The following is a 24970-nucleotide window of genomic DNA, read 5'->3' as shown; positions in this document are numbered from 1 at the left end:
GTTTGCATCGGTCTGTCGTGGTGAAAAAGGAGCTGAGCTGCAAGGCAAAACTCTCGATTTACCGGTCGATCTATGTTCCTACCCTCACCTATGGTCATGAGCTATGGGTAGTGACCGAAAGAACGAGATTGCGAATACAAGTGGCTGAAATGAGTTTCCTCCGCAGGGTGTCTGGGCTCTCCCTTAAAGATAGGGTGAGGAGCTCAGTCATCCGGGAGGGGCTCAGAGTAGAGCCGCTGCTCCTCCGCATCGAGAGGAGTCAGATGAGGTGGCTCGGGCATCTGATCAGGATTCCTCCTGGACGCCTCCCTGGTGAGGTGTTCTGGGCATGTTTAACCGGGAGAAGGCCCAGGGGAAGACCCAGGACACGCTGGAGGGACTATGTCTCTTGGCTGGCCTGGGAACACCTTGGGATTCTCCTGGAAGAGCTAGAAGAAGTGGCTGGAGAGAGGGAAGTCTGGGCATCTCTGCTCAAGCTGCTGCCCCCGTGATCTGACCTCGGATAAGCGGAAGAGGATGGATGGATGGATGGATGGATGGATGGATGGATGGATGGATGGATGGATGGATGGATGGATGGAACATGAATACAGCAAGTCAATCTGTCACCATGGCCAGGTAGATCATCTGGGTCTGTAGGCACTGTTTGCCGCATGTCTCTTCAAATGTCTTGAGCTGCTTGACCATTTCCATGGGGTGCACTTACTTTTTCACATTCCTCTGGCTAGCTAGCCATCTATTTTTAGTTTTACATTTGTAAGATGGATAGCTGAGTCTTTTCTGGGCTACACAGATAATTAAGATGCCGTGTGAAAAGCTGATGACAAAGAAACAATGAAGAAATTGTCACAAATTTAAATCAGAGGACAAAGGCCAGCTGGCTGCTCCCCAGAGGTTACGACTAAGATGTTCTAAGTCATGGGTGTCCAACTCTGGTCCTGGAGGGCCGCAGTGGCTGCCGGTTTTCATTCCAACCGTGACCAGTTTTGGCTGCTAATTAACGTCTTTTGCTTTAGTTTTAATTAACTTGACTCAGGCTCCGCCCCCCCAGTTGTTTCTTTTCCCTTAATTAGCACCCAAACGCTAACGAGACACAAAGCGAGACGCCACATGACCAGCTCACCTGTGTCTGTCACACAGTAGCTGAAAATAAAGGAATGTGAAGGTCTCAGTTAGGTTGATCTCCGAGGTCACCATAATATTTTTTCAGCCTTCTTACAAAAGTCAGAAAGTCAGCCGTTCTGGAAATGTCTGCTGTGGCAGAATGAGAGCAGCAGCATGCCATGGAATTAAATAACGGGCTTAATTAACAGCAAGAATCGGTTCGTCATTAAGAAACTGGTTGGAGTGAAATTGGCAGGAGTTTGGAGCCCCAATTTAGCTGGTGGCCTGTCAGCTCATTCCATGTCTCAGTTCCATTTAAAGAATCAACTGAGAGGACTGAATCCTTAAAAACAGGGCAGTGGAACCCAGTCACTGATTAGGAAAAGGGTCCGAATGAAAACCTTCAGCCACTGAGGCCCACCAGGACCGGAGCTGAACACCCCTAATCTAAAGTCTCTTTTTCTATTCATTTTCATCTCTGCCTTTATGTACAGCAAGTTGAAGTTTATTTATTTTAATCATAAAAAATCCTCATTAAACTTCTTCTTTCTTTAGTTAAGCTGAAATAACCCCTGACCACAGAAACTCGTGATTTGGACTTCCTGTCCATTTGGTTTCCTGTGCCAAGGCTCCTGTGCGTTGAGCTCCACAGAGGTACGACAGAAACAGAGACCACCGAGACACCACAGCCCACACACAACAAGCTGACTTTGTAAATTCAAGGGGAAGACCCTTTGAAGGACAGCTCAGGTAGATCTTCTTCATCTCACATCTCTTGGTAATTTGTGTTGAACCTCAGAACGGCAGGACAAGCGAGCAGCCGCGTCCAGCAGGAAACATGAGCGGGACGACGGCCAGTAAAGAGGCAGCGTGCTCACCGATCAGAATTCATCGTAGACTAAGAGAGACAGAAGAGGAGGACGGCGTCCATTGGACTTTACCTTGATGCTGAGCGGGCGGTCCGCTGTTCCTCAGCTTCTCATTTTAAGGGTAGAAAAGTGAAGGAGTCGTCACAGTTTAATGTTAGCCAACTGACGCCTTTGCTTGTCTGTTTGTGTGAAACCAGACAAGTCACTTCCTGAGCGCTCTGAATGGCTGTTGTGTGCTGACAGAGACGGCTGTGGCTTCTAACCAGTTCTGTTTTATCTCTCTCTGTGATTCCTTTAGTGATGGAAATAAAGTGTAAAAATACGACGAGACAAGGGGTGGATTTCATCAGATTTCAAGAGGCAGCGTCTTTATGTGCTGATTAAAGGAAAAGTGGGCATCTATAACTGAGGAGGACACCGTTTGTCACGTCAGAGTCGACTTAACACCAAAGATATGGTGGGATGCTGACTCTGAGACTGAGGATCTGCGCTGCTATCTGGCGGGGCTGCTGGTTCAAATCCCATTACTGATAGGAGGGATCCGACTCCGGTGGGCTCTTGAGCAAGGCCTGTAACCTGAAAGTTGCAATGGCTGACCCTGTGCTCTGACCCCCAGAGGTCATGCGAAAAGAAAGGGCTTAATAAAGTGTAGGAAATCAAAAGATGAGGGAGACGAGAATGATGGAGGAGCAGAGGCTGAGAAGAAAGAAAGAAAGAAAGAAAGAAAGAAAGAAAGAAAGAAAGAAAGAAAGAAAGAAAGAAAGAAAGAAAGAAAGAAAGAAAGAAAGAAAGAAAGAAAGAAAGAAAGAAAGAAAGAAAGAAAGAAAGAAAGAAAGAAAGAAAGAAAGAAAGAAAGAGTCATGAAGAAGAGAGAGCAGATCAAACGCTGCGCCTTTTCCTCTTGTGGTTACCAGACGGCTGCTCTGGTCGCCATTTGCAGGCGGGTGTGAAGTTTTCAGCAGATTGTCCCGTTGGCTGATTGATTCAAATCAAAAACCTTCAGTGGATGTCTGAGGGAGTCGCAGGAGTCCTCGGCCCTTTCACTTCTTTCTCTAATGTTAAAACAATGTTCATGCCAATCTCCTCTTGTTTTGTTCTTGAGGTTTAGGACACATTCTCACATTTCTGATTTCTTCTTGGCCTCCATTTGCTTGTTGGTGTTGAAAAGTCTCTTTTTTTTTTTACTATTATTTTGTCCTTTCCTGAGGTTTTTAAATCAAATATAAACAGACAGAGTCATCTTCACAAACCTTCTTCCTTTGAATTTAGTGATATTTTTCTGGCCTTAAGAATTGTTTTTAATTGGTACGTTTATGGATTTTGGATCGCTGATTTGGGTTGTTGCTGCTTTTCTTACTTTGTGGATTCTGCTTTTCTTATTCATTTCAGACCTTTGGTCCATTTAACATTTGGAATTCTTGTTCTTTCTGCCTCCTTTTTGATTATTTAATAAAACTAGGGGGCTCTTCCCGCCTGCTCGCTTCAATCGCCAACCCCCGGGACGGTTTAGTTAACTGGATATACAATTTAAAGAGAGTGTTTGTTTCATGTCATTCATTTTCATCCATTTTTTATTTCTTGATATTTGTCAGTAATAAAGCTGTAGTGAATGAGTTATGTCCTATTAGCCAGCTGCAGGTCACCATTGGTGTGGTCACACCTAGTGGACATAAAGAGGACAGAAATGACTTTGTGCGTTGAATCAAAGGTTCACACAATCAGTGACGTCACTAATTAGAGTCATCAGCTCTATTTTTGTTTTTAATTAGACAATTAAAGGGATTCAAGCGTACACAGCGAGGCAGACGTCATGTTGTGACCTGAAATCAGACACACGGGACCATAAAAATAAACGGCTCTGCACTTGTGTGCTTTATCTTATTCCCTTTTGTTCCCTCTTGTCTTGTCTTCCATTCACTTTTCTTGCTCTCCCTGTGCTTCTCTATTCAAAGTCCTACTTCTCTATCAACTGCTGACTCTAAACTGGCCTGATGTGACTAACAGAGTGTGCATGTGTGTGTGAGGGTGCCCTGTGAGGACTGGCATCTTGTCCAGGGTGCCTCCCTACCAGGTAAAAGCAGCTGTAGAAACTGAACGGAAGTCTCACTTCCCAGTAAATCATTCCATGATGGAGCCCCGTTCCATGCTGCTGCTTGTGCCATTCTGCGCGACGATCATTTAAAAGCCTGTACAGCAGCTGTCCTTTTATCTCACTTCTGTGTCTCACAGGACGTTAAAGTGTCTCCGAGGATAGGGTGTGACGTGCAAGTAGTCTCGTGGGACTTCAAAGTGTCTGTCCGAGAAGATTGCGTCTCGACCCAAGTGTTTTTTATTATAATAGAGAGATGTACCTTTTTTATTTTGGTGCGACTCACTCTTAAACTGTCAAAGCGTATTTTTATTTTTTTCACTGGCACCTGGTGGACATCTCTACAGCACCTGTGAGGCATCACTTTGGTTTCCTTCTGGTCTATTGGGGTGCTGAATGACTTCTTGTTCTTTGTCCTCATCCCCAGGAGCGGACGGACAGACAGACAGACAGTCTTGTAGATGTGAGAGGCACTCTGGGAAGAAACACTTCACTTGGCGAGTCTCTGAACAGTTTTGCTGTCATGCAGGGTTCACAGTCACAGGAGTGTGAAGGATGAAAGCAGACGCCTATCTTGTTTTAAATGTTTCAATTTGAATGTACCAGGATCATCTGGAGCTTCGTTTTTATGCTGAGTCCGTATGGACCAGCGCTGGTGTCTGTCAGAGGAGGATGTGATGGCAGTTTGTGTGTCTCAGCTTGAGCTGGCATTGATATCAGACACGTCACCGCCTTGTCCCAGTAGAGACTGAACGGCCTGCCCTGGGTGTGTGTGTGTGTTACACCGTGGTGGGCCATGTGCACCCAGTCCTTAGTTTAATAATCTCATATGGCATACAGCTGTAAATGGGACACCAGTGTAAAGGCTCGTTTATACTTCACGCTCAGAACGCGTACGCACACACATCATGGCTGCCACGCGTTCCCAACATTCATTTGACGCGTCCTCTGAGCAGGTCCTCAGAAATTAACGCAGCGCATGCACGAGTTGCACTACCAGCAAAAAGTCAGGGGGTGCAGTGTGATAAAAGTCGAAACGTGACGTCAGAGTCTCTGTTTACTATCTACATGTGACAGAAAGCCTCTTTGCGGATCTTACGAGATCGATGTGCGCGCTTTGATGTCTGATGAATGGTTCGATGTGGTGAAGCAAAATGCCGACATACAGGTGCATTGGTGGTGCTTTTATATTCAAGCGTCACATATTCCCAATCGTAATGACACGACACATTTTAAAAGTCTCACATACCGTCTTCTGTGCCATCTTTTTTTTCTGGGACTTCCTCCTGACCTGATAGCAGTGAATCACCACAAAGAACACATGACCGTTATGATATTCCAACTCTCCGCACATTTAGAATCCTTACATTTATACTTCATACCACTTTCAAGATGAAATGCATTGAAGTATGTATGTTACATTTTACAGATAAATCGGTAATTTCATTTTAAATAATGAATATTGTTAATAATTACACATATGGGCTGACACGGTGGCAGAGCGGTAGTACTGCTGTCTCACAGGGAGTCACGTCGCTGGTATTCCCTGGCTGGAGTTTTCATGTTTTCCTGCTGGATTTCCACAGTGGGCTCCGGTTTCCTTCCAAAGATACGCAGACTTGGTGACACTAAAATGACGCCAGTGTGTGTGACTTCTTGTATTCACCTTGTGATGATCTGATTCCCCATCCAGAGATTGTTTCTGCCTTGTGCCCAGTGCTTGCTGGAATGGACACATCCCTGGATTGATGGATTTAATCATTAAACATCCTTTTCAGGGATATTGTGGTAAGGTGTCCTTGGAATTTAATGGCTGTTCCAGACAATTCACAACACAGCGAAGCCGAACCTGTTCTCACCGTGATATCATCTCGCACTGCCACCTGGTGGATTCCTCCAGATTTAGGTAAAGTACGTGCGCGAGTATAAATAGTAAAACGCTTGTGTAGCAGGAGCGTCCGCTGGAGCACACGTCACGTCTCGTGAATTATAAACCCAGCCTAAGAGGGGGTAGGACATGTCTGGTGGGAGGGGGTCACAGGTATTTAAAGGCCGCTGAATCTCCTGGAGGACGGAGATGAACAGACAGCACTCTGGGTCTCTCTTTGAACATTCTGAAGCACAAGAAAGTGTCAATGGTGTTTTTTGACTCTGTTAAGAATTCACTGGTGCTTCCTCCAAATAGTAGATGTGCTGGTCCTGCTAGTTCGACGTGAAGGAACGGGGACATTAAACACTACTGATAGATAGAATTCATTGTCTCACAGAGCCGCTGATCCCAGAAGCCATCGTTTAACTTTACATTTCACCCCACTCTGTTTTTCTCGTCCTCCTCCTGTGATGGCAGTTGCACTTACATTAACGCTCACAAACGCAGACTGGACAAGTAAACTGAGGAGTGGCCTTTGACATTTTGTTGCACTATAGTTATGAATGACCTGCGTAACTCTAATAAAAGTCTATAAAACACCAACTGAGATTACAAAACCTTTTTCAGTATTTCTTTAACTTCAGGCTCACAGGAAATATGGGTGTGTGGCGGCGTGTGGCAGGAAACGGGGTGAGCAGCGAGGCACCGTGATAGCTGATCTGAAGTCGTGTCATCGCAGTTACCTCGGAGATCATCTGACTTTACTGTGTGGCTATGCTGCCAGTCCTGGACTGAACTCTTTTCCTCAGTTTTCCATCCATTATCCAAGCCGCTACATCCTAACTACAGGGTCACGGGGGGTCTGTTAGAGCCAATTCCAGACAACACAGGGCGCAAGGCAGGAAACAAACCCCGGGCAGGGCGCCAGCCCACCACAGTTCCTCAGTTTTCTTTTTTTTTATTAATTATATTACACAGCCAGCCCTTCTAATATTCTGGGGTTTTTCTCACTGGACCCCCGTGAATACGTTTAAAAGCGTAGGCTAACCGAGAGAGAGCCAATACAATACACGCTGAGCACAACTCCAGTGTGACATGGCGGCCCTCTATAATAGATTGAAATCTATATAATCAATACAGACCTCAGCGTTAATGTTTGCAGTGCACCTGCAATCCCTAAGTCTGTTATATGCCATTTAGTATGGGATTCATAAAAGCCGCATTAATGCCAGTGATGCTCCATCTGTTGGAACGACAAATGTAATGCATTTTATTACTAAAAATGTTTGTGAAGCACCAGCTGGTGGAATGACAGAGACAAGGCATCCAGATGGACACACTGACAGACACACAGACACTTATTGTTTTTCTAAAGTAGACCAGCACAGTGAAACAGCCATTTAATTAAACAAATTGAACAATACAACGGTAAGTCCGTCTGCTTCATTTGTGTCGTGGATTTACAAACCTTTGTTCTGTAGATATGCCCCACATCCACCTTTCGTCATCAGACATTCCAGCCCTGTTGTGGACACCTGACAATGTGATGCCTGTGTGTACGCCGTGCGCTTCACTGTCTTACACCGGCTACTCTTGTGGATGCCGGATGACATTACGCTCAGGCACAACGCCAAACACATAGATGTTTTATTGCTTTATAGATACTATATTATATTATATTATATTATATTATATTATATTATATTATATTATATTATATTATATTATATTATCTGCGGTGGGCTGGTGCCCTGCCCAGGGTTTGTTTCCTGCCTTGCACCCTGTGTTGTCTGGGATTGGCTCCAGCAGACCCCCATGACCCATATAGCAGGTTGGATGATGGATGGATAGAATTATATTACATTATACAATACAAGGGAGAGGTAGTAATTATCTGCACTTTGTAATTATTTATTTATTTTTTGTGTTAATTGTATATCTTTCCCTGTGCACATGTGGACCCGCGGTGTGTCTGTGGTCACAGTGGTCAAGTTTCCACCTCCATCAGTCAGCTTGTTGTTTTCCAGGAGTACACGTGGCCACCTCACCTCACTCTCCAGTTACACCAAACAAGAGCAGCGAGTAGTGACCTGCTTTAGATGGGCTGATGACATCCCAGGAGCTGCCGTCCATAGAAGGCCTTCTGCACAATATGGAGATGGTGTTTAACCATGGCAGAGTATTTATGAAAGGATTGAGAAAGGTCAGAAATGTCCTGGCGACTGTTAAGTCAGAAGAAGGAGCGGGGCGCCCGTCCACATCCACTCCTGACAATGACATTGAGCAGGTCCATACGGGATTTTGGCCCCCTGGTTTCTCAGCACCACTGCAGTCTCTTCAGTATCATAAGATCTGCAGGTGAGTTTCAGTACGGCGGGAGGAGACAACTGAAGTGACAGCTCAGAGACGTATTTGCTGTTGGTTGTGCCAGGATGAACTTCTTCAGTGGTAACTAGTAACTATTTACTTGGCATACCTGATTTGTGTAAAAGTTCATACTAAGTTTTAATACTTATAAAAGTTCATATGAAGTTTACATCTACTTGTGCCCATACATAACTTTTTATGTGTTCTGTGCTTCCACATTTTAATCAATTTATGGGTTCAGAAGTGTCAACTTTAAACATCAGGGTGACATTTCATTTCATTCTTTACTTGCATCGTTTAAAATCGCAAAGTCCTGTCTGTGGAAAGACGTGACGTGGCAGAGCTCCAGAGATTTGCAGTCCAGTGGATCCCACTTCATTTTAGACATTACTCGTCCAAATCAGGTGAACTCCCCTTCCAGGACAACGTCTGATAAATGGAGAAGGGACATTCAACATTTTTAGCCGGCAGGACATAAACGAGGGAGACGAGGGCAGGCGTCACTAATAAGAATTCCCTGCTCCATGACATGATTGTCTAAGTCAGTAAAGTCTAAGAAATCTACGACTGCACTGCATGAATGTGCTGTGGTGGACCATCAGGGCCCTTACCAAGCCAGGAAAGACTGGGGCAGAGAGCACGCACAGGGCACTGCCACCCCCAGCTCGCTAGATGGCAGCCCCCTGGGTTGCAGCAGTGCCTCCTGCAGGGCAGCATGGGACACACAGTTCTGTAACTCAGCCCTGTTGGACTCCGTGGGTGTGGGGCAGGGTCCTTGTTCATCAGGCTCTGCTTACAGGACACCAGGAGTACTCCTGGGCATTACATAAAAGGAGCCAGAGTCGTGGGGAAGAAGAGGAGACAGAAAGAGAGAGAAAAGCAGGAAAAGAAGACAAAGACAAAGGGTGGCACAGTGTGCTGCTTTGTGACTGTGCTTTGTTGTTGTGCTGTGCTTTGGCCTGTGGGAAACACTTAAGGGAAGAGCTTCCCACAACAGAATAAGAGCCTGAGTTGTGCTGGACTTGTGTCTGCGTCTGCTGGTGTCGGGTTTGGGCAGCTGGAGCTCCCCCTGCAGGCCACGGTGCTCACAAACCTACCAGCTTCCTCGTCTGCCTTTGGTGAGCCGGACACTTCGGGTGAGATTTGTATTCCATTTTGCCAAGTCAGAGATTGGAAATCCCTTTAACATGAAGAGACTCTGTGCCTTTACGTTTCTCAGAGAATCGACAGTAGAATGAAAACAAGATAAGGAAACTCAGACCTGCCACAGCGTCTAATCACAGACACACACACACACACACATGAGACAGAGCAGACAAAGACCAAGCGAGCTCTGTTCATATTGTGGTTAACACTCTTTGTGCCTTCGCTGACTTTTGTACTCAGGTGTGAAGCTTACAAGCAGACGTCCGGTTATATTATCAATGGTCGGACGCTGCGGTCGCTCTGAAGGAGGAACAGAAGGCATCTGAAAACAGAAAAGCAAAAGTGCTGAAGGTTAAAATAATCTGCTCCTTCTGTCCCTAAAGTGAAACCATCCGCTTCTTAGTTTTCTGAGCTTTTTGACAACATTCCACATTTGACGTGAGCGAATTCTTCTTTATTTTTGGCTTCTCTGCGACTCTTCAAGAAGGAGAGATGCTTTTGCTCTTAACGGAGAAGTTTGGTATTTTCATGTCGACGTTACTTCTTCACCCACATGGCACACATATTCATATGGCATTTGCCACGTGACTTCGTGATGACAGCTCCTTTCATGGCCGATTTCACCTCTGACAATGCAAGCTGAGTATGGAATCTCACACCTTTGAAAGTGTCACTTCAGACGGTTTATCGAGCAAGAGACGTGACAGGTACAAACAGTTATGTGACATTTAGTCGTGTGCAGGGCTTGGAGTGCAAAAGGAAAGGAAAGAAGAAAATCTCAGATAATCAGCGACCATTTGTACCACATGAGTTGTGGGTCAAGTTCAAGTGAATGGTGGCCTTTACATGAGCTGGTGCACCAAGTAACCAGTGGCACCACTGCTACTCCTTTAACGTGACGCCACACTGTCCTGCCCACCTCGTGTCCCGCATGCGATTCACACCTCCAGCTCTGCCTCACGCTGCTCACGTCACAACAGACACCTCACTTCATGAACTTCCACTTCTCACTTGATGCTCATCTGATGCTCGCATTGGTCATTTCATATTAATAGTTTAATAGTTTGCTACCCTATTGGGTGGACGTTCAAAAGTTCAGTTTAAGAAAGCTGAATGCCAGTCATTCACAGACCAGCAGTGACACACATCAGTCGATGCCATCGTCACATCTACTGGGTATGAAGTTGGGTCACCACAAGCCACTCGGTGCTCCATTTCTGACTCCGCTGTAAGGCGCGTATTTCATGTCGTCTACTAAAACATTGAATTGCATTCTGTTATTTCTGTTATTTTAGGAGACAACTCATTGTAACTAAATGATTTCATAAACTGAAATGCGATAACTGATTTATAGACAAAGTAAATAAAAAATGAGCAGCGCTCAAACTTCACATCAGTTAGCTGAGTCGTCGAATGCCCCGGACTGTTACACCGCACCAACACCATTTACAGAAATAAAGAAATGAACGAAGCCATCCGGAGCTTCACCTTTGGTATCCTTGCAATGAAGACAACATAAAAAACAAGTAGAGGGTGGAAGACCCCTGTGTGACAGAACATCTAGATACGCAGTCCGCGTCCCCCCAACGTAGGACCTCCTTACACCGTTAAGCTGGCCTCGGTGCCACTGGTGTGGATGGGCACTTACAAAGTCCAAACGCCCTCCTTTATGGTCAGAGTGCCCGACTGAAGATGAGGCCCCAACTTTAGTGTAAGAATCACAAAGCAAAGTAAGCCGACCCCCCAGCATGCGGAGCTACGCGTCACTCGTCATATAGCGCCTTGAGGGCACACACTGGTGAGGGTTAGGTTGGCAGCTTAACCACAAACTTCAGTCTTTTACCAGCAAACAAAATGGGGTACGTGCCTTAGTAAGGAGACAGAAAGAATATCTTCTGAAGCATTTCTAAAGTTTAGAAGGGCCTTTTCAAAATAATGGAAACGTTGGTGGCTTTTGTGATTGCCATCATTGATTTTCTTCAATTTGTTTATCATCATTAGGTGGCACATTCATGGTGGCACAGTGGTGCACTGGTTGGTGCTGCCATGCCACAGTCCAGAGTTCAGATTTACAGTCCGCATGTTCTCCTCGTGTCCACTTTGGCCTCCCACGTTGTAGATTTTCAGTCAGTAGCTTAGTGTGGGTTTGTGTTTCTATCTTTTTAATGGGCACAGTTACAGAGAATCGCGACTGTTATCATTATACCTGGTATTGGGCTGACATCTTGAACAGTTTGACAGACGAGAGGAAACCATTCAGTCCATCAAGCTCATTTGGTGAAATGCCAAAGCGACTGACCGGCTCCAATTACATCCATGCAGTTCTTACAATCGGAGTCTGGGCAGCATATGAGACCCCTCAGGGAGTCTGAGGTGACAACCGAACTGGTCAGCTTGTGGCTTAAATTCCAATGCCTTAGCCGCTAGGCCACACTTGATCATAATCCAGAGCTTCTGCTGTACAAACAAATGAAGAAAGCCAAGGTGCTGACCGGAGTCATTGATGAAGAGCAAAGTGATGTTCATGAAGAAAAGATCAACTTCCAAAAGTAAGGAAAATGATCCGTAAAGACGGTGCTGCATTTCCATTTCATCAGCCAGACATCTCTGAGTCTTTAACATTAACACTTCCTTCAAGAAGTCAACATTGGCTGATCTTTTAGATTAACGTTATCCACCACAGACTGGTAGTTAACTCTCTTGGACGTCGGTATCTCCTGACCCAACAGTCTCTTCTCTCTGTGAAAACTTCACTTGTGCGTACTCGATGACATTTTCCGAGTGAACATTAATCCACTCTTCACTCTTCCATTCTTCACGTCCCTCGTTTTTGATGCAAAGTTTGGCATAATCGAGGTTGGCATAGTGAACTTCTTGTTCGCCTTCAACACACAAGTAATTCTCAGTCTCATCGATCTCTGCTGAGGTGTCGAGGGACCTCTTAATTTCTGTGTAGACACCCTGTTGAAATTCATTAAATCGATTAAAAAAAGTGAAGCATGCAAAGAAACATTAGAACAATCTGGACAAGAACGGACCATTCAGGCCTACAAAGCTCGCCAGTCCGGTCCACTTCAATTCTCCAAAATAACATCAAGTTGAGTTTTGAAAGTCCCTAAAGTCCTCATGTCCACCACACTACTTGGTCTCTTATTCTGCATGTCTGTGGTTCGCTGTGTAAATGAAAACTCCTTAATGTTTGTGCGAAATTTACCCTTCACAAGTTGGCAACTGTGCCTCCGTGTTCTTGATGAACTCAGTTTAATGTCACCGTCTCCATCCACTGGACTGACTCCCTTCATCATTTTAAACACTTCACTCAGGTCTTCTCTTAAACTGTAAAGGCTCACCAGTGTGTTATAAAGCTTGAGCAGAAACCTCCTGTGACTTGTGCTGCACACATCAAGGCGCTATATAACCTGACATTCTGTTAATGGCTTCTGAACACTGTCTGAAAGTCGATAGCTTAGAGTCCACTGTGACTCCTAAATAGATAGATAGAGATAGATCTTTATTGTCACTGTCACTTTTACAATCCTTCTCATAAGGTGGACTCTCGATGTTCAGACCGCCCATTGTGTATTCAAACCTCAGATTTTTACTTCCTATGTGTAATTCTTTACGTTTACTGACATTAAATTTTATCTTCCACAAATCTGCCCAAGCCTGTCTGCTGTCCAAGTCCTTCTGTGATGATATAACAAATTCCAAATTATCTGCCAATCCACCTATCTTGGTATCATCTGCAAACTTCACCAGCTTGTCCCTTATATTCCTATCTAAATCATTTATATATATTAAAAATAGCAGCTTCCCCACCACTGACCCCACTCTTAACATCACCCAGTTCTGATGAGGTTCCTCGCACCATCACCCTCTGCTTCCTGTGTCTGAGCCAATTCTTCACCCATCTAAAAACATCACCCTGAACTGCCACTTCTTGTAGTTTGATGCCAACCTCTCATGTGGCACCTTATCAGATGCTTTCTGAAAGTCCACATCAATAATCTCATCTTCTCCACTCTGCTCATATCGTTTTGTTGGTTCCTCATTGAATTCCAGCCTGTTAGTAAAACACGACCTCCCTCTTCTGACCCCACACTGACTTTCCTGTCCTGGCCAGGTGTTCCTCAATCTTATCTTTAATAATTCCTTCCATTCATTTTCCTGTGATGTTTCCTGTTAAGCTTACTGGCCTACAGTCGCCTGTATCTTCCCAGTCACCCTTCTTAATAATATTTTCCATTTTCCAGTCCTTCAGAATCTCCTCAGTGCTCAGTGACTTCCTAAAACTCTGCATCAAGGGTTTCTGTCTGACTCGCTGGCCTCCTTCAGAACTTGACAGTAAATGTGATCTTATTCTGGTGAAACTGGGAAACAGCAGCAGCACGACTTGTGCCTTGTATATGGTGCGACATTTCCTCTCATTTGTGTTTGACGTATGCACCTTCCTAGCAGAAGATGAAACCTTTTAATTCCTTCAGTGCAGATGTAGAGGATGAAACTTTACATTCGAGTCTGTGACTGGTGAGGCCCAAAGACGTACCTCCTCATCGTCATTGGAGTCCACCTTCTCTCTTCTTTCTTCAGTTTTGTTTCGTTTGCTGAAATCACAACAGCAGAAATGATGAATGGCAAGTCATAAATTGTTTCTCATGGCATGAAGTGCCTTTGTATCTCAAGGAAGATCATAAACATTAAAAATATATATATATGAGCGGTCGTTACTCCAGCAGCCTACACTCACCAAGAAGAAAATCTCATCTGCGCTCTCTTTGATTTGCCAGGCCTGCTTATTCTACTTAAAGGTTATTGGAAAGTGGAGCCTGACTGGACATCATCAGATGTAAGGCAGGAGAGAAACTTGGACAAGGCGCCAGTCCAGCACAGGGCACACACGCTACCATACAGTTCAGTTCTATAGAACATTAGAGCAGCATGTGCCCATCCTCAAGGACATTCTGTCCCAGGTCACCACGAAATGTCCACTTGTCATCAGGAATCTCCAAAGGACATCCACACAAAGATGGAAAACAAGCAAACCTCACACAAGAGGCAACCACTCTGAGGCAAGCAGACAATGAGGTGGGGACGCCCCTGGCTAGACCACAAAATGAAATAAAGGAAGTGATGAATACGTGTTTAAATACAGAGAACACATTGTGACTCCAAAGGACAGGAGAGGGCAAATAGACTGTGCACCAGGAGGGACAAAACAGCAAAACCAGGCATCCATCCATCTTGGCATGACAAGGTGGCAGTGACTCAAAACACAAAATTAGAAACACCAGAGCCAGGGCAGCGACAAACTCTACTAGTGATATGGAAGGAAACCAAAGGACTTGATTGAGTAAACATGAAGTGAGACTCACTGAATTACCATTTCACTTCCTGACCAGCAGATGGAGCATCAGCTCAGGAAATGATTTTAAAAAGAAATAGAAGAGCTCAGCTGATGGGGGGCTTCATTGGGAATGAGGATTAGGCTTAGGGTTACAATAAAATAGAATAGAATAGAATAGAATAGAATAGAGAATTAATGGTGGACAAGTCTTTAGTTGTCATATCTATCTATCTATCTATCTATCTATCTATCTATCTATCTATCTATCTATCTATCTATCTATCTATCTATCTATCTATCTATCTATCTATCTATCTATCTATCTATCTATCTATCTATCTATGTCACCCTCCACACCTGCCTATCTATCTATGCAGTATATAATGCCTTTAATCTCTTACTGTGGTTATAATTATGCTTTTAACTTACGTCTTCAAACGCTTCACAATGAGCCCAATTATGAGAAGTGTCAGTCCGCACACAAGACCCCCAGCTATTGCCCAGACTGGGACGCCAGACTCCTTCCTATCTGGAGACAGAAAAAGAGCAGCATAAGCAGCGGGAGGAGCAGCTCATGATTAACGACTGAGAAGGTCCGCCGTAATTCCCTGCAAAAAACAAGCCAGTCCACAGTAATGAAGGTCCCATTGCAGATTTCACTTAACATTTCTAAAAAGTCTCGATGTGAAGCATTTGTCAAGTGCCATTTTGACATTCTGTTAGGTTTATCCCTCAGATGATTTCTAATTTTTATAAGTCGAGATCGTTAAAGGAATCTTCCACTGCTACAGTGAAGCTAAAGATATCAGTTACTATAAAGACATGATGAATCACAATGACAGTCAGAGTGACTCCGATACATACACTGCACCTCCAGGGTCACCTGCGTCGACACAGCCTCCCCGAGCTTGTTCTTCGCCTTGCAGTAATACCTCCCGTTGTCTTCAAGCTTGACTCTCTTGAAGTTTAAGCTCTGCTCATCACCGGCCCTGGCACCACCCTGACCAGGAGGTCCGTTCATCTCAGGTGGGTTCACTTTGAACCATTTGAAGGTGGCCTTTGGGTTGGCATTGGCAGTGCAAGTCAGAGTGACAGACTGTCCGGTCCAGATTTGCTCAGGGGTGCCAAGTGAAACGGACGGCCTCCTTGGAGAATCTGAAATCCAAATGCAATCACAATTTAAATTTCGATAACAAAACATATTTCAAAATGCAATAGTGGAGGTCTATTTTACATACATTTGCATAACATGCTGGGCCCCCAGGCAGTCTTCATTGTGAAAGGAGCTCTTTAAATACAACTTATTATTATTATTATTATTATTATTATTATTATTATTATAAATTCTGTTTGTAAAAACAGGAACATGTTTGTCGTCCTGCTGTCAATGTGAACCAAGGACTCGCTCTGGTTGTACAGAAACCAAACGGGGTTCCAAGAGCTTCTCTCAAACACAGACTCATGAGCTCCACCACCATAGCTTGGGAAGATCAACAGCAGACACCCGGCGCCCCCTGCAGGACTGCTTGGAGGATTCACATTAGAGCTGCAGCTTAGGGCCTTTTAATACACGTCAAGAAGGGTTTACCTTAAATGTTTTGGGTCAAATGATATCATTTTGTGGGTCCTTGTCTCACTATACTGTATTTATAACATTTATACTTCAACATCACTTACTATAAAGTATTTATAAGGAACTGTGTTACTTTCATCAAATATAAAAGATCCTTACACTGCACATCCAGAGTCACCTCTGTGGAGTTTCTGTCCCCATGTTCATTCCTCGCCTGACAGTAGTACCTCCCGTGGTCACTAGGGGTCACTGTAGTCAAGGTCAAATTCTGGCCACTGCCTCTCTGGTAGGCCGTCGTCTCATTCACTTGAAACCAAAGGTAGCTGCTCGTTGGGTTCGAATTTGAGGTGCAGTGCAGGGTCACAGAGTCTCCTTCTTTTAGTCCGGGTAAAGGGTCTGCTAAGGCTAAGGTTTCTTTTGGAGCATCTGTTGAGAAACAATTATCATCATTATCATCATCATCATCATTGTTATTATTTAGTGGTGCGCTTCTCAGCTCCTGCCTCACAGCTCCAGAGTCCCGGGTTCAAGTCTTATTTGCTGAGTAAACTTTGCTCATCCTCCCTACATCTGCTGGTATTTCAGCCTTCCATTCAAATCCCAAACATCTGCTATCTGCTCGTTAGGTTGGTTGACAACTCAGGAAACAAAAGCCATCTCAACAAAATTGTTAAGTATCACAACACGTCGATGTATTCAATTTTTATTCAAATATTTGGCTAACATTTTATTACCACTGGTGCTGATCATCTAATACCCTGCAAAACGCAGCATCTCACCCTCGCTCCGTCACATGAGGGTTACTGGAGGTTGTCTCTAGTCTTGGCACACTTCACTCTTCTACAGGTCCTACCAGGCAGCCCCAAAGATCTTTCCTCTCCTATTATCTTTTTGCCTCAATCTCCTCACCATCTGCTCTCACTTTCCCCAACTCAATGAGCTGATCCAATCCAGGATCCTTCCAGTGATCTCCAGTGGCCGTGCTCCCGTAGTATTGGCCGGCTGTATTCTTTCAGTATTTTTTTTCCTATGTTGTGGGTTATTATACTGAGGAGGAAGTTCCAGAAGTTTCAACTTCAAAAGTTGGCTTTCTTCATCATTGTATTTTCTTCATTTACACACCCATCATGTGGCCATGATCATCGTGCTGGCGATGTCATCAGATGTGACGTTGTAAATATGCTGGTGACTGCACACTACCTTTGAAGCTCGTAGTGGTAGTTAGCCTTATTTCCATGTAGGCCCTGGTCGTAGAATTCTGTGTTTTGGTGAAGACCACCATCTGTCTTGGAGCTTTGATTTCATCTTGGCCCTTTTGGTTACTCGGTTTTGTTTGCCCTCCTGATTTTTGGCCCATTTCTTGCCCTGGCCTCATCTTTTGACTGCTTAATTATCTCCTGGTTTAAATGTAATCCTTGTGCCCACCAGTGTGTCCTTAACGGTGCCCAGGCTAATGAGTTTAAGCAGCATGGCTTCTCAGGATGGCTCCACCCCTTCTGACCGTATCTCTCTCTCTCTCTCCCTCTCTCAGGTCCACCACCCACCAGAATTTTCCTACCAAAAATGCCGCCAGTCATTCTCATGGCTGAGGCTGCGTTCACGCATTACGTATTATCTCTTGTGTTTTCCCACATTATCAAGAGCATCTCGGCTCCAACAAAGACCGTGAAAGAAGTGGAAATGGCCAGGAAGGACCCCCTGTGAGATATGAAGTGGTAAAGCACAGCGCCAGCCTTATCTGAAGGGCAATGTCTGATGAGGGTTTGTTTGACTAATGAACTTTAGAACACTGCGACAAATATGATGAGAACTGACCACTGAGCCCTAATTCTGACAACTCTGATATATTTAGGTTTTATTTGACCAACAATAGGGGCCTGGCAGTGCTTAAAATTCTTTTCCTTTTAAAGTCATGGTAATTAGCTGATCATCTCTCCAATGGCTGCAGGAGCAGACCAGCTTCACAAAGCAGAGGAGGTCTTTACTCAGCCTCGTCTGTAGTGAGTTACAAACTGATTCTCTATTGGGACCTGAAGGGGGCCTAACAGCACCCCAGACACAATTGCACAGAGCCAAGTCCCGGATTCAAATAAGGATTATTTATGATGAAGCTCTTCTGAAAAGGCTTCCTTCAACAGGTCACTCAAGCAAAATGTCTCCCTTCTCTCCTCAGTAACCTTGTCTGCATCCAGCCTACCAACTTCAATGACACCCGAGGGATGCGGAGCAGCTCCTTTTATGTCAGACCCGAGTGCACTTCTGGTGCCCCAGCGTCACACATGGGATGCACTTCCTTAAACAGGAGATGACCTCCCTCTGCAGTTCCACCTGGTGGTCCCCAAGTAGCCTAGCAGGACTGCCCAGCAGAACTACAGCTCCCAGCTTGCCCTGCGGGACCACCACCAGCGGGATGCTGCCACTTGTGTATCGGGGGTTTATGCTGTCCACAAACATCAGTCCACCTCTGTCCTTCCAACCTGGTCAGGCAACCCAGCCATTGCAGACCTTTCATTATAAGGGTGTCCAGGCTGGGTAAGGAGCATTCCATGCATATTGTGTTCTCTGGGACACTTTTAAAACATCCATTGTTTTTAGTGGTCACCCAAAGTGGAAATAACCCCCTCATGCTTATTCCCATCAGGAATTAGGACATCTTGACGAGAACAAGTTTTCTGGACCCATTCTTAATTTCTCCAAAGTAACATCGAGTCGAGATTTTAAACGTTGCCAAAAGTCTACCACCCTAGTGAGAGAAATAATAACGGGGGATCCTGCTAGTTGCAGAAATAATTAACCACCCATCAAAGCCCAGGACCTTAAGAGCCAACAGCAGATCAGATAGCACACACTGAACCAGGTATTGTTACGCACATGCGCTTGGAAGGCAGCTTAAGAGCTCTGGTGATGGTAGTTACCACCCGAAGCAGAGGTTGTCCTTCTCTCTTCCTACTTCTTCAGAACAGGAGAATGACAGCCATTCTACCGCTGACACCACTTCCACTGTTCAACCTCCTAGACCCACCCATTCCTGCCTGGACCCCATATGACCAGAAGGCCAACCATGTTTGAGTCAGCTCTGCATTGAAGTCCTGTCTGAAAAGATGGCATTAGTGACTTTATAAAAAGATGATTCATTTTCATCATACAGGGTCACAGATGTGTCCCAAACCATTTGTGTGTCCTACTCCTTGTCTTACAGTATGCAAATTGAAAGTATTCGTCACACACACACTCACACACACTCACCCGTACTCGGGTCACATCGAGCCACCAGGTAACTTGTCACACACATTTTTAGTGGAACTCCAAATGAACACCGGGAATAATTGAGTGACTGTGAAGGACAATGGGCGCAGGTGCCTGAGCTGTACGGCCAGCCACTCTAATAACACACAGTGGTGGACCCTTTAGAACATCACCTGCTTCAGCATAAATGTGACCTAAAATGATTTTTATTTTACATAATAAAATTGGATTAAAAGAACCCAAGTAAACAAGCGATCCAAAAACTTGTTTGTTAATTGATTGAGGAAAATGACCCAATGTGACATACTTGAGTATGAAAAGGTCGGTGAATCTCTGCTTTCAGTAACTGGTGAGACCCCCTTGTGCAGCAATAACTTCCACTAAATGTTTCTGCTAACTGTTGATCAGCCCTGCCCATCAGCTTGGAGGGACGCTGCTGGGCTTCCTTGTACGACATTCCTCTAGGATTAAGCTCAGGCCATTCCAGCACATGAAACTTCTGCTGCTTTAATGAGTCACGTGCCAAGGGTCAGTGACTTGCTGCATGACCCACCTTCTCGTGATCTTCAGTTCACAGACAGATACTCTGACATGTTCCTGTAGAAATTGCTGGTACAATTCAATGATGGCAAGCCGTCCAGGTCCAGGGGCAGCAAAGCAGGCCCAAACCGTGTTTCACAGATGGGATAAGGTTCTTACACTGGACTGAAACGTTTGCTTTTTCTGCAAAAAAAAATAACTCTTTAAGTCTCTAATTTAAGCCAAAAGGTTCCATTTTAGAGTCATCCATCCAGAGAAGCCTTCTGGATTATCCTTGTGGTCTTTAGCAAAATTTAGACAGGCAGCAATGTTCTTCTTGGAGAGCAGTGGCTTTCTTCTTGCAACCCTGGCACACCATTGTTGTTCAATGTCCTCCACAAGGTGGGTTCATGAACTGTGACATTAGGGACTGCAAGAGAGGGCTCACCCGAGGGTACTTTGTGGCCCCCAGCCCTGTTCTTGGAGTGATCTTTGTTGGTCGGCCATGCCTGAGGAAGGTAACAGTGGTGTGAAGTTTTCTCCCATTAGTACGCAATCTGCCTAACAGTCAACAGTGGAGTCCAAACTCTTCAGAAATGGTTTCATAACCTTCTCCAGCCTGGTCCATCCATCCATCCATTTTCCAACCCGCTGAATCCGAACACAGGGTCACGGGGGTCTGCTGGAGCCAATCCCAGCCAACACAGGGCACAAGGCAGGAAACAATCCTGGGCAGGGTGCCAACCCACCGCAGGACACACACAAACACACCCACACACCAAGCACACACTAGGGCCAATTTAGAATCGCCAATCCACCTAACCTGCATGTCTTTGGACTGTGGGAGGAAACCGGAGCACTCGGAGGAAACCCACGCAGACACGGGGAGAACATGCAAACTCCACGCAGGGAGGACCCGGGAAGCGAACCCAGGTCCCCAGATCTCCCAACTGCGAGGCAACAGCGCTACCCACTGCGCCACCGTGCCGCCCTCTCCAGCCTGGTGAGCATCAATAAGTTTTCTACTGAGGTTCTCCTTTGATCGAGATGTGACTCACTTCCTGAAGCCTGTGAGATGAAGACCAGACTTTGATAATGAAGGCCCAGCTTCCCACCCTCTCTCCTGGTGGTCATTCCATTGATTATGATCTCCGTCTTGAACTTCTCCTTCAAATGATCGGGTAATCCTAGGGGTTCACATACTTTTTCCACACACCAATATGTAAGTTTGGATGACTTTCTATATAAATAAATGAACACGCCTAAAGGTTTTATGTCATTTGTTTAACTGGGTTCTCTGTGTCTCGTTGTAGGACTTGCGTAAAAATCGGATTATGTTGAGGTCATATTTTTGCAGAAATAGAGGAAATTCTAGCACCACTGCAACTGCACTTTTGATAATCTGTAATGAAATACGTCTTTGAAGATTAAATAAAGTCTCCTTAAAAGCAACAATCAAAGAGTGACCTTACACTGAACTCTGACGGTGACGCTTCGCTCACTTCGCTCACTTCGGTTTTTGATCTCATACTGGGCGGTGCATTTGATTTTCTTCCTGTGGTGCTCATGGGAAACTACGAATGTCAGAGTAGATGTCAGAGACGCCGTCCCGTCTTCATTCATCCTGTAGATTTGTGTCACATTCCCATTCAGTGTGTCGTTCCACTGCAGGTCGGGGGGCTCGGCGGGACACGGTACAGCAGCGGTGCAGTTCAGACTGGCCACTGTTCCCTCTTGTACGGCATCCATTTCAGAGACGATTGGTTTGTCTGGGGAGTCTGGAAAACCAAGCAGAGGTGAGTGAAGAGGCCTTACCTTATGAAAACGAGTTCAAGATGTCTTTGAATTAATTTGAAAATGAATAAGCGGCAAAGGGATGAAGACATTCAATCCTAACAAAGACCTCCTGCCATGCGGAAATGAGGAGTGAAATGGAGAAGACAAAAATGAAGTGATGCATCCTAACTTACCAGTCACGTCAATCTTGACCCCCTTAGGATACGTGTACCTAAACTCTTCAGACCTAAAGAAGTACACGTCTGTGTGTCTTTTCCGTAGCCCTGTCATGATGGACGTGCAGTTGTTTTCTAACAAGTCCCCAATCACCTCGACTCTCGGCAGGTTGTCATTGCTGTCTGCTGCTGAGGTTGAAACTGTTGCTCCTGCTGTTCGTCCTTTTTTCCAAGACACAGCAAACCGACTCCCCACACCAGTCTGTTTGTCTGGGACGCTGAATTTGCAAGGGATGAGCACACAGGACCCTCTCACTGCTGTTATTGTCGGGGGCATCTGTATCGTCCACGAAGTGCACCACCCACCTGTGACATAAAGAAGACATCGCTCAGCTCTCTTTAATACGCCTCACCCACGGAGCCCAGCTCTGCAGAGGGGTGGGGTGAATCTGCCCATGCGGCACATTACAAGACGTTCGTGAATTAATGTGGCCACCCAGGCGCTTATTACCTGGACTTGATCTTCTGACACCTTTCACAGTCCGACCCTGGAGTGAAGTTCAAAATGTAAAAGTAGCAGAATTTCAATAACGAGAGGATCCCGTCTCAGTCACACCGATACACTCCATTCTTACAGCTGGTGCCGTGCTCACGGCTTTTGGTGAAAGTCAACGTGATGGCACCAGGGCTCAGTTTGAACTTCCTGGCACCAGAAAAGATTGCGAAAAAGTTGGGAAAAAAAGATGGAAAGGTCTGTGGAACCTGAAGGGATGGAGAGGCTTTAACAAAAATGGGAGTATAAGAAGGACATCATTTAGTGCCTTCTCAACGAGGACTGTTTGATTGATTGATTTTAAATAAGTTGGATGAACAGTCAGATCTCATGGCGAGGAACGGGGAGTCGAGGTACAGTGGCATTCTGGGTACTGCAGAGAACCTGACTGAACTTCTTATTAGAGTTGCTGTTTCAATTCTCTACGGATTTCATCAAGTACAATCAGACAAGAATAGAAAAGCGAGCAGGGGACAGACGTCTGGGTGAATGAGCAATGGCTGAATTCACCCACAGTGCTGTCTTGGGAGCAGTGGCGCATTTAGGTTAGGGTGACACGGGCAGCCGCCCAGGATGGAAACTTGCAGAGGGCAACATGAAGCGATTACAGCTTGAGTCGGTCAATGCATTAGCAGGAGTGTGCGCTCTGTAAAGTCAGGGGTATGTACACAGAGGGGGTCCGTTTAAATAACTGAAGGGGACATCATGGGTGACTCCGGTCATTGAAGTCTAATACTGACTACCCACTAAGGTCACCAAGGGGCGCCACACCTAAAGCCTAGGGTGCCAGATTCCTAGGGTGATACAGTAAGTTACATCGTTCTTATTAATGTTAGTGAACTCAGCAACAGAAAAGATTCGCGCTCTTACCAACACTCTATTGAAGAAACATCCTGACCTTAGAATGCCGGTGACAGACCTCCATCAGCGGGAGCCATTCGCAGACACCTGATTTATCCAAATGTTAACATCTTGAAGTGTAAACCTGTGGCACTGCTGGGCAGATCTGAACACAAGCCTGTTATTGTGATTGGTGTTATTTATTTATTTGTGGGGGTCTTCTTGGTGGATATGCTATTATGGGGTTTCTGAGGTTGATAAATACAAATCCAACATGTACTTTATCCTGTCTTGGTTCATGACTCAGATGTCATCTTTTACGTCTGATCTCAGCACCATCTTGAATATTGATGGGCAGCGCTAGCTTGGTGATTCTCAAACAGACTGTTGCCAAGGCAACTTCCCAGAAGTCCTCAGGAGTGATGTCATTGGTGAGACCCTTAGAGGGGTCATACTATGGGCCATGTTGATATCCATGTTTGGATAAAACTGAAGACTTCACGTGTACTTCTCTGTATTTTCATTCTCAGTGCTCTAACTTACTTTCTGGCTTGTGATTCTGATTCTTGTCTCACGTTTCCAGCTTGGTGAATGAAGGACCGGTTTGTCTTATTAGTTTTGCCCCCAATGCATACTCTGTTTTTTTTTTTTTTCTATTTCATCTTCTGATCCTGAAATAAAAATGAATCTGCTTTGGCAGAACACCAGTTACTGGCAGTGACAGTTCTCTTCTTACCCAAGCCAGGCGTTCTTGTGAGTGTCAGGAGGGTCCTTGTTTTGTTATAATATTGAGATTTTTCTTGAGCATCTGTAGAGTTTTAATCTCCCATTGGGGACAAATCAAATATTTTCTATCTGTCTATCTACATTGTCCTGCGGTGGGTTGGCACCCTGCCCGGGATTGGTTCCTGCCTTATGCCCTGTGTTGGCTGGGATTGGCTCCAGCAGACCCCCGTGACCCTGTGTTCGGATTCAGCGGGTTGGAAAATGGATGGATGGATGGATGTCTATCTACATTTTGTGTACTGACTCAGGGTGAGGCGGGATGTAATTAAAGATAAAGACATAGTCAGAATCAAGCTAAGGTCAGAGCCAAATATCAAACTGACCAGTTGTCAAAGTTAAATCACTAACCAGAAAATCAAAGACATAAAACAGAAGATAGCTAATCAAATCCAGGGTCGAATGTGCACACAAACACAGGATTTACAGTATCCATCGATCTTGAGAACCCTGGCAACAAACACCTTTGAGCTGTAGCTGTGGTGATGCCACATGCATTGGGCACTCTGAGGAACTCTAAGAACAATCATCATAAAAGAACCAGATTGATGTACTCTGAAATGGCGATGCCCATAGCTGACGCCATCATGACATGACGTTAAATACAATTTGCCTTTTTCAAGAAACATATGTTATGTTCAGAATCCTTGATGGGCAAAACCCTTAAAAAGACGCAGGCATCAGAAATATCTGGCAAGGGGAAGCCACAAAAAAA

At 45.1% G+C, this 24970-nt stretch overlaps 1 protein-coding gene across 1 annotated transcript in view; it reads right to left on the bottom strand.

Annotated features, from left to right (window-relative positions):
• Window positions 1-10775: 10775 nt before the first annotated feature.
• LOC114668085 (B-cell receptor CD22-like) overlaps window positions 10776-24970 on the bottom strand; it is a 29384-nt gene continuing 15189 nt past the window's right edge. The window contains exons 3-9 of the mRNA XM_051920391.1: window positions 22098-22445; window positions 21600-21905; window positions 16522-16788; window positions 15654-15944; window positions 15219-15318; window positions 13992-14049; window positions 10776-12406 (exon numbers count right to left, since the gene is read on the bottom strand). Coding sequence (XP_051776351.1) covers window positions 12137-12406; window positions 13992-14049; window positions 15219-15318; window positions 15654-15944; window positions 16522-16788; window positions 21600-21905; window positions 22098-22445 — 1640 coding nt within the window. The 3' untranslated portion in view covers window positions 10776-12136. The remainder of the gene's footprint in view (window positions 12407-13991; window positions 14050-15218; window positions 15319-15653; window positions 15945-16521; window positions 16789-21599; window positions 21906-22097; window positions 22446-24970) is intronic.

The sequence above is a fragment of the Erpetoichthys calabaricus genome, chromosome 17 (assembly GCF_900747795.2).
Source record: "Erpetoichthys calabaricus chromosome 17, fErpCal1.3, whole genome shotgun sequence".
Lineage (NCBI taxonomy): Eukaryota > Metazoa > Chordata > Cladistia > Polypteriformes > Polypteridae > Erpetoichthys > Erpetoichthys calabaricus.
Note: the sequence above shows the minus strand (reverse complement) of the source record. Positions and strands in the feature narration are given on the sequence as shown.